The sequence below is a fragment of the Nomascus leucogenys genome, chromosome 5 (assembly GCF_006542625.1).
Source record: "Nomascus leucogenys isolate Asia chromosome 5, Asia_NLE_v1, whole genome shotgun sequence".
In the NCBI taxonomy this organism is placed as follows: domain Eukaryota; kingdom Metazoa; phylum Chordata; class Mammalia; order Primates; family Hylobatidae; genus Nomascus; species Nomascus leucogenys.
This window is the reverse complement of record NC_044385.1, coordinates 136443989-136455993: the sequence shown is the minus strand read 5'-3', so window position 1 is coordinate 136455993 and position 12005 is coordinate 136443989. Positions and strand designations below refer to the sequence as shown.

General features: G+C 47.0%; 1 protein-coding gene across 1 annotated transcript in view; it reads left to right on the top strand.

Moving 5' to 3' along the window:
- Positions 1–12005, top strand: part of COL4A1 (collagen type IV alpha 1 chain) — a 158289-nt gene that overhangs the window by 130819 nt on the left and 15465 nt on the right. Inside the window, exons 40-47 of the mRNA XM_030813684.1 lie at positions 395–493; positions 1636–1686; positions 3659–3844; positions 5128–5261; positions 7679–7751; positions 8601–8672; positions 9894–10022; positions 11349–11447. Of these exons, the coding sequence (XP_030669544.1) occupies positions 395–493; positions 1636–1686; positions 3659–3844; positions 5128–5261; positions 7679–7751; positions 8601–8672; positions 9894–10022; positions 11349–11447 (843 nt within the window). The remainder of the gene's footprint in view (positions 1–394; positions 494–1635; positions 1687–3658; positions 3845–5127; positions 5262–7678; positions 7752–8600; positions 8673–9893; positions 10023–11348; positions 11448–12005) is intronic.

Genomic DNA, 12005 nt, shown 5'->3' with positions numbered 1-12005 from the left:
GGATGGGAGGCTCCAAGGAGTTCCCATCACAGACGGGGAGCAGGGAGGCCAGCTGTCCTGTCTCGCATTTTCAGATGGGCAAACTGAGTCTAGTGCAGGTTACGGGGTCTTTCTGAGGTCTTGTCACTAGCAGGGTCTAGGACCTAAATCTCCAAACTGTTTTTGTAGCTATCATGGAGTTTTTGTCACCAGCTTTTGAGGGTCAGGGTTTGGTGATGTTGCTGAAAGCATGCAGGGTCTTTTCTGAAGAGAAGTCAGAACTGACCTCAGGAGAACCAGGTGTGCTTGGGAGGGAACGGCTCCCTTAAAGGATGTCAGCAAAGGGCCATTTTGTGTGGCAACTAGGGTGCTGTGAGAGGTTATGCGGGTGTCTGATGTGACTTTTCTCTTTGAGGTCTTCCTGGGACGCCTGGCCCCACAGGCCCAGCTGGCCAGAAAGGGGAGCCAGGCAGTGACGGAATCCCAGGGTCAGCAGGAGAGAAGGGTGAACCAGGTATGGCCCAGTGCCCCATTCCCTATCAGAATCAGCAGCATCCACTCCCAGAGACCTGCGTGCAGACTGCCTGTGTTCAGTGAACAAAGCTGGGCACAGAGTGGCCCCTAGACTGCACATCCCTGCAACTACTTAAACACTGATGTGGATGTGTGGAGTAGAGTGGGATGAGAGGAGGGGAAGAAGGGAAGGGGGATTTATTATCCCATAAATACTTAGGGCATCTTCCCCTAAAATAACCTGAGCTCTCAGTGGTGAGTCAGAGACATGTAAAATACCTGCTGTTAGAACACTTTCCATTTCCCTTGTGGTTGCTATGACAAAACAAAGCAAAGCAAAACAAAACTCTTTTCTTTGCCCAGCATTTCCCCATTTGAGGGGAAATGGTTGGAAATATTGGTTGGCCCTTGAGTCTGCTGCTATCACTGGTGGGCTTTAACTTGGCCATAACTTGGACAAAAGTGCAGGTGTGATGATGACAATCACATACACAGTAATACTCATATTTAATGCAAGAGAGAGATAAACACACCATTTGAAGCAGGTTACCCCTGACTTGGGAGGACACTGGGAGGACCACCAAGAGCTTCCACAGCTATTGGTGCTGGCCTCTTTCTTAAGTTCATTTTTTTCATTCCATAACTTTATATTATATACATTTGTTTTTCTATACAAACAATTCATAAAAATACCTCTGCACTCCTTTCCCCCAATTTGAATCTTCCCTCAAGCCCTTTGCTGACGTTTGCCATCTCCCCAGCATCTGCTGCCCCAAATCTCTTTGGCTCTCCCCACCTCCCTGAGAATAGCAATTAGTGGGTGGTTGTCTGATAATCCCATTTGCTCATCTCCAGATGGCAGCAGGAAACAAATACTCATTTGCACAGATCATTTGTGCTAAATGCCATGATGGTTCTGAGCTGAAAGGTACTTAGGAAAAAGTACTAAATTAGGAACATCCAGTCAAGGGTATCTTATAAAACTGTAGGAATATCATTTTATTACAAGGGTGCAATTAACTAATATCTATGTACTCCACAAATATACATAGTATTATTGCAGAGTTGATAGTGCTGTGTGTTGTACCTGCAGATGGATTGTTTAAGTAAAGAGAAACATTGCATTTTACCCTCATCTTATAGGTCTACCAGGAAGAGGATTCCCAGGGTTTCCAGGGGCCAAAGGAGACAAAGGTAATCTTTGCTCACTGTGCTCTTCCTTTTCAACCAACTGCTGCTGCCTGATTAGCAGAACAAAGGGCAGTGTCTTCAGAATGAAGCCCCATCCCTGTTGGCCAGGCAGCAACTGGATGGAGGATGGGTGCTGGGCCCAGAGGGCAATGCCTGCAAGACACATATGGTTCCCTTCTAATTAATGGATCAAAATGGCGTGCAGTACACTCATGATCAGAATTATCTTTTACTTGGACTAATTTTATAAAAATCCAGCAGAGAGGGGAGACCCCTGTCATTTTTATGCCTAGAAGGTCATCAGAATATTGAAATTCTGACTTTCTAGAACTAGTTATACTTATATGAATGCAGGACAGTATGTAGCACACGCCATGAGACAAAAACATGCCCTGCGCAGCTATGATGTGCCAGTACTAAGTGCAGCTGAGAGTTGGCCAGGAGCTTGGGAAGGCAGTCTCTTCTCTCAGAGAGCTGAGCATTTCATGGGAAAGCAAAGAGGACACAGAAAATACAAGGCATGTGAGCCACACGACACTGAAGAGAAGCCACAGGTGGCCGCAGCCAGGAGCTCACACACAGCATCCATAGGCATGCTTATGGCAGGTGGCTGGGCTGGCTGAGTGATCCCACTCAGTGGGAGGGTTCAGAAAGCCCTGGAAGACCTTGGACTTCAGCTGAGAAGGGGCAGGGGCACGGAGGTGCTGTTTATTCCACCCCCTGGTTCTCCCCGAGACCAGCCCAGAGTGTTTCCTTGGCAGGCGTGTGGTCTGACACTGGGAACCCCTGGGTTGAGAAGGATGGCCTGGTGCCGGGTGGGCTGCCTTGGGAATGGACACTTCCCTCTCCCTTAACTCACAGACTCCCTCAAACACAGAGCCCCTTGCAAATGCACCTGCTCAAGGGGTCACTGTGGGCTGTTCCCGCCCTCCCTTTCCTACCTGCACACTCCTTCCGACATGCTGCACTGCCCTTGCACAAACTCTACACAGCATCTTGCGTTTTCCACTCATTGCTGTGTGAAATAGCAGGGAGAATCCCCAGGAGAAGAGAATCCCAAATGACCACCTTAGGTCTTGACCCTATTTCATTCCCTTTTCCTTTGTTTTGGAAATAACCTTAGAATTTTGGCATTTTTATTGGTAAGATTTGGATAATATGTTTAAAACTAAACATGGAATTTTTTTTTCCTACAAGCTGATACTTTTTAATTTTTTAAACCTGCCCTATTGAAGTTTCACTGACAGGTAATAAACTACAAATACTTAAAGTGTACAGTTTGATAAGGCTGACATAGGCCTACACCATGAAATCATCCCCACATTCTAGATAGCAAGCAAAGCCTTCCCCCAAAAGTCTTCTCCGTGGCTTCATAATCCCCCCGTCCTGCCCTCTCCCCGGTCCCCAAGCAACCGTCCATCTGCCTTCTGGTCCTCTAGGTTAGTTTGCATTTTCTGGCAGTTTACAAAAATAAAACCACACACTTTGTAGTCTTTTCAGCCTGACTACTCTCCCATGACATAATTAGTTTGAGATCCAGCCCAGTGGTTGCTCACTTCTTTCTATGGCTGAGTAGTGTCCCACTGTATGGATATAACATGATTGGCTTGTCCAGCCCATTCATGTGCTGATGGAGTGAGGCTTTCGTTTAGCAGTGCAGTTGCTGCAGATGTCTCTAAACACAATTCAGATGCCTTTGCCATAGAACATGTCTTTTAAGAAGTATGAAAATGATAGCCGGGTTCCTAGCATTCTGAGCTCTTTTTCCAGCCAGGCCATGGTCGGATTCTAGTGTGTTATTAAAGAGAAGGAGAGATCGGAGCCCTTGCTGCACTTTACCCTGGTGTCCCTGGAAGCCCCCTCTGAGCAGCACCTGCAGGATGAGGCACGCCTCCTCCCATCTCTGCCATCCACGCTGGAGATTACTCTGCTGCTGCTGCGTTTCCCATCACCTCAAACTGTTTTTCTTGTTTAGGTTCAAAGGGTGAGGTGGGTTTCCCAGGATTAGCCGGGAGCCCAGGAATTCCTGGATCCAAAGGAGAGCAAGGATTCATGGGTCCCCCGGGGCCCCAAGGTCAGCCAGGGTTACCGGGATCCCCAGGCCATGCCACGGAGGGGCCCAAAGGAGACCGCGGACCTCAGGGCCAGCCTGGCCTGCCAGGTAAGGGCATCTCACCAGGGGCCAGGGCTGGGGACTGGGACAGAATTCACAAAAGGAAATAGTGTAAAAGAAATAGTTAAATTCTCAATTGAGCTTTTTTATTTAGAAGTCTGCAGCATTTATTACAGCTTGAAATTGTGTTTGGCCTCCATCGAGTCAAAGCTTTTCTTGTATCCTTTCTGTCAAGGAATTTAAGTTAATTAGGGAGATGCAAGAAAGGAAATGATTGGACAAGTGTGGACGCATGCCCCATCAGTGGCGTCTGACTTAAACCAGCGCAGCACTTGGGCCCACTTGTGGGTTCTGACGAAGACCCCTGTAGGGGTAGCACAGGTGCCCAGGCACCACTCACCACAGGCCATTTTGGACACAGAGACAGTGGCATTTCTATGTCTGTCCTTCCTTCCTTCCTTCCTTCCTTCCTTCCTTCCTTCCTTCCTTCCTCCCTCCCTCCCTCCCTCCCTTCCTACCTCCCTCCCTTCCTCCCTCCTTCCCCCTTCCCCTCCCCTCCCCTCCCCTCCCCTCCCCTCCCTTCCTTCCGCCCTCCCTCCCTTCTCCCTCCTTTGCCCCTTCCCTCCCTCCCTTCCTTCCTCCCTCCTTCCCTCCCTCCCTCCTTTGCCCCTTCCCTCCCTCCCTTCCTTCCTCCCTCCCTCCCTTCCTCCCTCCTTCGCCCCTTCCCCTCCCCTCCCCTCCCCCTCCCTCCCTCCCTCTCTTCCTCCCTTCCTTCCTCCCTTCCTCCCTCCTTCGCCCCTTCCCCTCCCCTTCCCTCCCCTCCCCTCCTCCTTCCCTTCCTTCCTTCCTCCCTCCCTCTCTCCCTCCCTTCCTTACTCCTTACCTTCCTCCCTCCTTCCCCCCTTCCCCTCCCCTTCCCTCCCTCCCCTCCTCCCTCCCTCCCTTCCTCCCTGCCTCCCTTCCTTCCTCCCTCCCTCCCTTCCTTCCTCCCTCCCTCCCTCCCTTCCTTCCTCCCTCCCTCCCTCCTGTCCTTCCCAGACCTGCCTCAATTTCTGTCTCAAGGGTTCACACTGTTGGTCCAGTGTTGTATCAGAGACAATGGTGTTTCCATTCCCTCCCTGCCTCCCTTGCTCCCTCCCTCCCTCCCTCCCTCCTTCCTTCCTTCCTTCCTTCCTTCCTTAACCTGCCTCGATTTCTATCTCAGGGGTTCTCACTGCTGGTCCAGTGTTGTATCAGTGAGCGGCTGTGGGTGGCAGTATTGATAGCCCCACAGCCCAGGGACACTTGTGCATATTTAACCCCAAATATGTGGCTTTCTTCTCTCCCATTAGGACTTCCGGGACCCATGGGGCCTCCAGGGCTTCCTGGGATTGATGGAGTTAAAGGTGACAAAGGAAATCCAGGCTGGCCAGGAGCACCCGGTGTCCCAGGGCCCAAGGGAGACCCTGGATTCCAGGGCATGCCTGTGAGTTATTGATTTGTAGATTTTTATTTTTAAAGGAGTCTTTTCTGGCCACAAGTATTCATATGTGTCTATGTGTGTATGTACTGTGTGTATGTATATATATATGTGTGTGTGTGTGTGTGTTACACTCCCATATCCCCACTAAATCAGTTCTTTCTTTCTTTCTTGCCAGTAACCCACATCTTTATTGGCACCAGAGTAGGAAACTATTGTAACATTTTTTTACAATCCAGTTTTCCAAGAACCATAAAAGGGAAATGTTATACTGCTGGAAATTATGGCTCAGTGCCTAAATTGAAGACCTACTTACAAACTCAGTGTAAAAAGCAAGCCAATGTTGTTTTGCAGAGAACAATTCTGTAAAACTAGCCCAGCCATCTCTTAGGATTGGCAGGAGGACTGGGAATTGCAGTTGAACAGTTCAAGTCATAAAAGATAACCAGTAATATTCCATCTCTCTTTACTGACCTGATCCAGATACAGAGTCTAACTGGTGACTTAGACAAGCCTTCAGAGGAGCACATCTCAGGGTGCAATAAGTGACCAGCAGCCGTGTGTGTGTGTGTGTGTGTGTGTGTGTGTGTGTGTGTGTGTGAGAGAGACTTAACTTTGGCTCTTTGCTGCACCTGAATATATAGCCCTTCTTAGTGGTGGTCATGGATCTTTGGTTTGATTTTTAGCTTAACCACATCCATGGCTGAAGGACTGTGTTTACGTGGCTCGCTCATTCAAATAGCTGGATTAGCAGAGCTTTATTCTCTGTGTCTGTCTCTCTGTTTCCTGTATCTGTCTCCATCTGTTTGTCTGTCTGTCTCTCCCTCTCTAACACACATTAGGAGAAAGAGTATGTCAGGGGAGATGGGGAACAGGAGGGGTTTGAGACAGACCTCTGCAGTTATGCTAGAGCAAGCCGGGTTATTCTGTAAGTCAACACATGTTTTCCCTTAAAGGGAAAGCTTTGAACTGCTCCTCAGCAGCAGAGACATATCTTAGAGTCATCAGACTCCTTTCTCAAGGGTGGATACAGAATAGTTAAGCTTGCTGGGTGCAAAACAATACGTGGTGCTGATTTACTTCTGAACCAGTAAGTTATGAAATGCTTATAAATAATTATGCAGAACTGGCTATAAGGAGTAGCAACAGTCATGTTTACCCATTCCCTGTCCTCAAAGCTGTGTGCATATCTCCACAGTATAGCAAATGTGTATGTGAATGTATTTTCGGGCACCTATTGCTATATTGCAGTTTTCCAGTAATGTAAGTGTAGGTAATTTGTCAAATATTTATGTATTCCCATTTTTATTCCTCAGTAACATAGAAATATACCCCATTCCCGGCTGGGCCTGGTAGCTCACGCCTGTAATCCCAGCACTTTGGGAGGCCGAGGTGGGCAGATCACCTGAGGTGTGGAGTTCGAGACCAGCCTGGCCAACATGGCAAAACCCTGTCTCTACTAAAAATGCACAAGTTAGCATGGTAGCCCATGCCTGTAATCCCAGCCACTTGGAAGGCTGAAGCAGGAGAATTGCTTGAACCTAGGAGGCAGAGATTGAAGTGAGCCGAGATGGCGCCACTGCACTCTAGCCTGGGTGACAGAGAGAGACTCTGTCTCAAAAAAAAAAAAAAAGAAAGAAAAAGAAATATACCCCATTCCTGGTGCCAATCAGTGTCTGTCTCTATATACATACTTACGTATAAATATGTGTTTGTATATATGTTTATATACATATATATGTTCATGTTATTTTGGTTTGACACTTTTAAAATAAGGCTAAGAAACAAATCTACGTAAGAAATAAAACAACTTGTTACATGTTGCTGTCCACGACTAGAGAAAGGAACGACTGTGTTGAAATGGAAAGAAAATGAGCTCCTATTTTAAAATACACGAATATTGCCATAGTATAAAGGAAAATACTCGTTCTTTAGCATTTCTTAATTTTCTTTGCATATTTAAAATCAGTTTTCAGATAAGACATAAAACTAATTCTAAAGAAAACTGCCTGCACTTGAGGGTTAAGGGGAAAGTTCTCAGAAAAGCTCGCTGGCTGGTGCTGGATGGCTGTGTTGCCGTCACAGGTGTTGAGGGGGCCCTGGCTCTGTCTATGGCACCGTGCTGTGAGCCGGAGGTGGCAAGGGTGGGACATTTGCCTGCTCCTCAGGAGCTTCCCCTGTGGATGGACAAGCAGAGGAGACACATGGGAGGGAAACAAATGCTTCTACTTTCCAGCTTCCCGATTGAGGCACATGCAAAGGTGTTGTTATTCTGTCATTTAAGAAACCACAAGGCACCATTTGTTCACCAATGTGCTTTGCAAAACATTGAGGGGCTGTTTCAGTTTTCCAACTAGCAGGTTACTGGAGAGACTTAACCTACATATCCTGAGCAATTCCCAACCTCCTCTTTGTGTGTCTAGGGTATCGGTGGCTCTCCAGGAATCACAGGCTCTAAGGGTGATATGGGGCCTCCAGGAGTTCCAGGATTTCAAGGTAAGACAGCACAGGCCTTGCTGCACAGCCTTTGCAGCAGCAGAGGCTGTGTGAAGATCTTGCTAGCCTCGGACACTTTAGCACTGATAGCAACGGTGCCATTATAGCATGAGATACTGTTCTCTTCAAATTAAAAATGGCGTTTCTGTGTGGCAGCCCAATTTGTGTAATCTTATGGATGCCAGTATAAAGATATTCTGACTTTCTTATTAAGAATCAGTGGGTCATTAACATCTCAATAAGAAGTCATGGATTTGGGCTATTCATTAATTTATTCATGTATTAAGCACACATTTTTGGGCTGCTTACCAGCTCCCAGGCACTGCGGTTTTTACTGCTGAGTCAGATACACGTGAAAGGTGAATAAAACAGGTTGCAGCCTCAAGGTGTCTTGTGGTCCAACTGGGGACATGTGTGAATCAGATCAGGACCAGAAACAGTGCCCTATGCCCCTCCACTAGTTGGATCATTTTACAGTTGGCTGCATGCTTATAAAAATGTAGCTTCTGGATTCTAGAGAAAAGGGTTTCATTTAAAGTTTTACACACATGAGCGGAAATAATGCTGTTTTCTTCCTTGAAGATAAATTGGAAATTTGTTCACTGTCTATGTGTGCATATATGTGTATATATGCATATATGTGTGTGTATGTGTATATGTATGCATGCATAAGCAGGTGTGTGAATGTGTATATATGGGTATGCATATATGAGTATATGTGTGTGTATATGCATTTATCTATACATTTGTGTACATGTATGTGTGTGCACTAGAAAGAGATATATACACACACATATTTGTTTACCATTGGGAATTCTGTGCAAGACAATACTTTCCCTCTGCTTTTAGGTCCAAAAGGTCTTCCTGGCCTCCAGGGAATTAAAGGTGATCAAGGCGATCAAGGTGTCCCGGGAGCTAAAGGTAGGAGAGTTTGTTGATCTGTGGACACCTTACTGGTGCTTTGTGAAAATGTAAAAGCCAGGAATGCACAGAATTGGGGTGTTTGCTTTTTTCATATGTGAAATGACTCAAAAATTATTAAAAACAGTTGATCGAGAATTCTTTGCAGCAAGTCAAGATTCCTGTAGTTGACATTTTAACCAGCGACTCGTCTGGAAGTAGAATCTGATAAATCCAGGACTGAGGGAACTCCAGGGGAGGGGTGGCTGAGGTTCTCGCTGACAGGCTCAGAATTCAAAAACTTCCCAAGGCTCTAAAGTTAGCCTGAAATCAACCACTGAAAGTTATAATAGGAAAGAAAATCAATCTTGCACTTAGAGACGGAGTGCATTCCTGCTGCACAGTAGAGAATTCTTCCTGGGAAAGGTGCTGTTGGCTCCTCCACCGGTGGGAGCCCACAGCGTGAAGGGCGCGGAAAACCACATCATCTCAAAAGAGAGTGGTTTAAGCACAGTATTCTTCCTGCTTCCTCTTAAGAGCAGACCGTATTTCCAGGGCATCATTTAATTTTCAAAACCATGTTTTGGGAGAGAGAATGAGAAACCACATGCCCTAAGAAGTGGAACCCAAGGAAGGAGAGGGGAGAGAGGGTGTGTGGAAGGGGAGGGAAGGTATGTGGAAGGGGAGGGAGAGTTGAGGGTATTGGGCTGAAGACGGGGAGGCTGAGGGGACTTCGCACTTTGTGTGGTTCTTACCACACGCTAAGACCTGTCATGCAGAAGAAGGATTAAGTTCATTCATCACTCAAAGATCAGGACCAGTGTGATACTATACAGTAAGGCAGGTTTCAGACGAGTGTGGGAAAAATGTCCTAATCGCAGAGTGGCACTCTCCACGTCAGAATCAGGGGCTGCCTGGGAAGAACAAGCTTCTCTCCCCGCTGGGAGGGCTGGCATGAGGCTGCAGGGCAGTTGTCAGGGGTTGCAGAACCCAGAATGCAGTGGGAAGTTACACTGATGCCCCAGTGCCTTTGCCTGAGAGTTCAGGATTTCAGGTTAAATAATAAAGATGTGCAGATTGGACATGTTTTGTGAAGATCTGTTTACCTGGGTCTTGATAATGACTTTACCTTTGAGAAGTACGTTCCATTTGGATAGCTTCACCCGGGACTCTCCTTCTAAAGTTGTTTCCACTGCAGTATGTGGACAGTGAAATTGATCAATGCCTTCCCTATTCCCACAGGTCTCCCGGGTCCTCCTGGCCCCCCAGGTCCTTACGACATCATCAAAGGGGAGCCCGGGCTCCCTGGTCCTGAGGGCCCCCCAGGGCTGAAAGGGCTTCAGGGACTGCCAGGCCCGAAAGGCCAGCAAGGTGAGAAGGTTTGGCCTGTGCAGGGTGGTGTGGGGAGCCCAGAGGGGCAGCGGTCAGAGTTCCTCCTCACCCGTGTATCTAAAATAATGGTAATGGGTCATCGTTATCATTACTTTGTATATACAATGGGTAATGATTATACACACACATATGAATGTGAGTTTCTTACCTCCCTTCAATGCGTATCAAAACCTATGACATTTTTAAAGGGACCTAAAAAAATCCAGAAGAAAATCCAGGAAAAGCTAGAGGAACACATAACAACACGTCTGTGTTCGGTTAGAAAAACATGGGCTCAAAGAGCCAGATCATTACCTTTCCCCCTCCTGCCTCCTGCTCCAGATGGGGGTGGCACCTAACAATCTGGAATGGTAAAAATCGGTGCTCTCCATCCATGCCCCCAGGAGTGCTGCCTGATTGGCACTGTCTGTACAATTCTCTGTTATTTCCCGAAACCCTAACATAGTCTTCTGCTTATTTGAGCGAAACATCTCCTATTTCAAGAGCTACTGATAAGGAGTGGGTGGGAAGTAAAGGAGAATGAAAACATTTAAAGTTGAAAGCATCAATGAAAATTTAAAGATACTTAAGAATAAGCTAGCCAGGCTCACTGGGTCACACCTATGTAATGCCAGCATTTTGGGAGGCTGAGGTGGGAGGATCACTTGAGTTCAAGACCAGCCTGGGCAACATAGGGAGAGTCTGCCTCTACAAAATAATAATAATACAATTAGCCAGGTGTGGTAGTGCATACCTGTAGTCCCAGCTACTCGGGAGGCTGAGGTAGGAGAATCACTTGAGCCCAGGAGGTCGAGGCTGTAGTTAGTGGTGGTCACACCACTGCATTCCAGCCTGGGTGACAGAGCAAGACCGTGTCTCAAAAAAAAAAAAGAGAGAGAGAGAGAGAGAAAGAAAGAAAGAAGAAGAATAAGCTATGTACATGAAAACAAAAAAACTATCCATGTTGGTATATCTGTTGCCTAAAAATTGAGACCCCAGTATATGGCTAAGAGGGAAAGTTATCCAGTCTCTCATTCCCTCCACATCACCTGCCTTCTAGAAACCAATCTGCCAAACAGCAAGAAACCAGGGAGAACTCAGAACAATGTGCCCAAACACACACCCCCATATGAATATCCAGCTGCTTCTGCAAAGTCTGTACTCGACTTTGTGGGAAGCAACTCCTGGCTGTCCAAGAAAACGTTCTCATCTGCAGTGAGACTTTATGCTTGCCTCCTTGAACACTGAAAAGGACATTTAAGAAGGGAAGAAAGAGATACAGCTTACTGCCATGTGGGATCATAAATTATTTTTCCTTTGCCTCAGGTGTTACAGGATTGGTGGGCATACCTGGACCTCCAGGTATTCCTGGGTTTGACGGTGCCCCTGGCCAGAAAGGAGAGATGGGACCTGCCGGGCCTACTGGTAGGTTGTGAGACTTCCAACCTCATCACCCTCGACCAGGATCTTTGGGATAGAAGCAGCAGACCCAGGCATGGGGAAACGGCAAAATGAAGTTGGACATATTACTTGACAGATTTCTGAAGAAGTCTGTTTCTTAGAAGAAACAGGATCAAATAGAAGAGCTGAAGAAGTGTCCTTTTTTCTGTGTAGAGACAGATATTGGTCAAAGTGTACATTTCCCAGATGTTGTTGAAAGGCAGCCAATAGTGGTGGCCCATGTGGTTTCCTAAGTGGGATGTGAGCTGCAGCTATGAAAATTCTATTTCAGCAAAGGACAAGGGAAGTAGAAATGAAAATAATGCCAGCATTGGCCCAAAGGCATGGGATGAACTTGATCTGCTTCCTTAGGAGAAGGGACACTCGAGTGTCCCATGAAGGCTATGATGCAAAAGGCTGAGGCCACTGACTCATCGAACAAAGAGCTCAGCCCAGCAGACCTGGGCACAGTTTGGCACGTGGCACAGTTAGAGAGGGGACAGAAGCAGGCCTTGCCTGCGAGTCCCTTACTGATCCATTTCC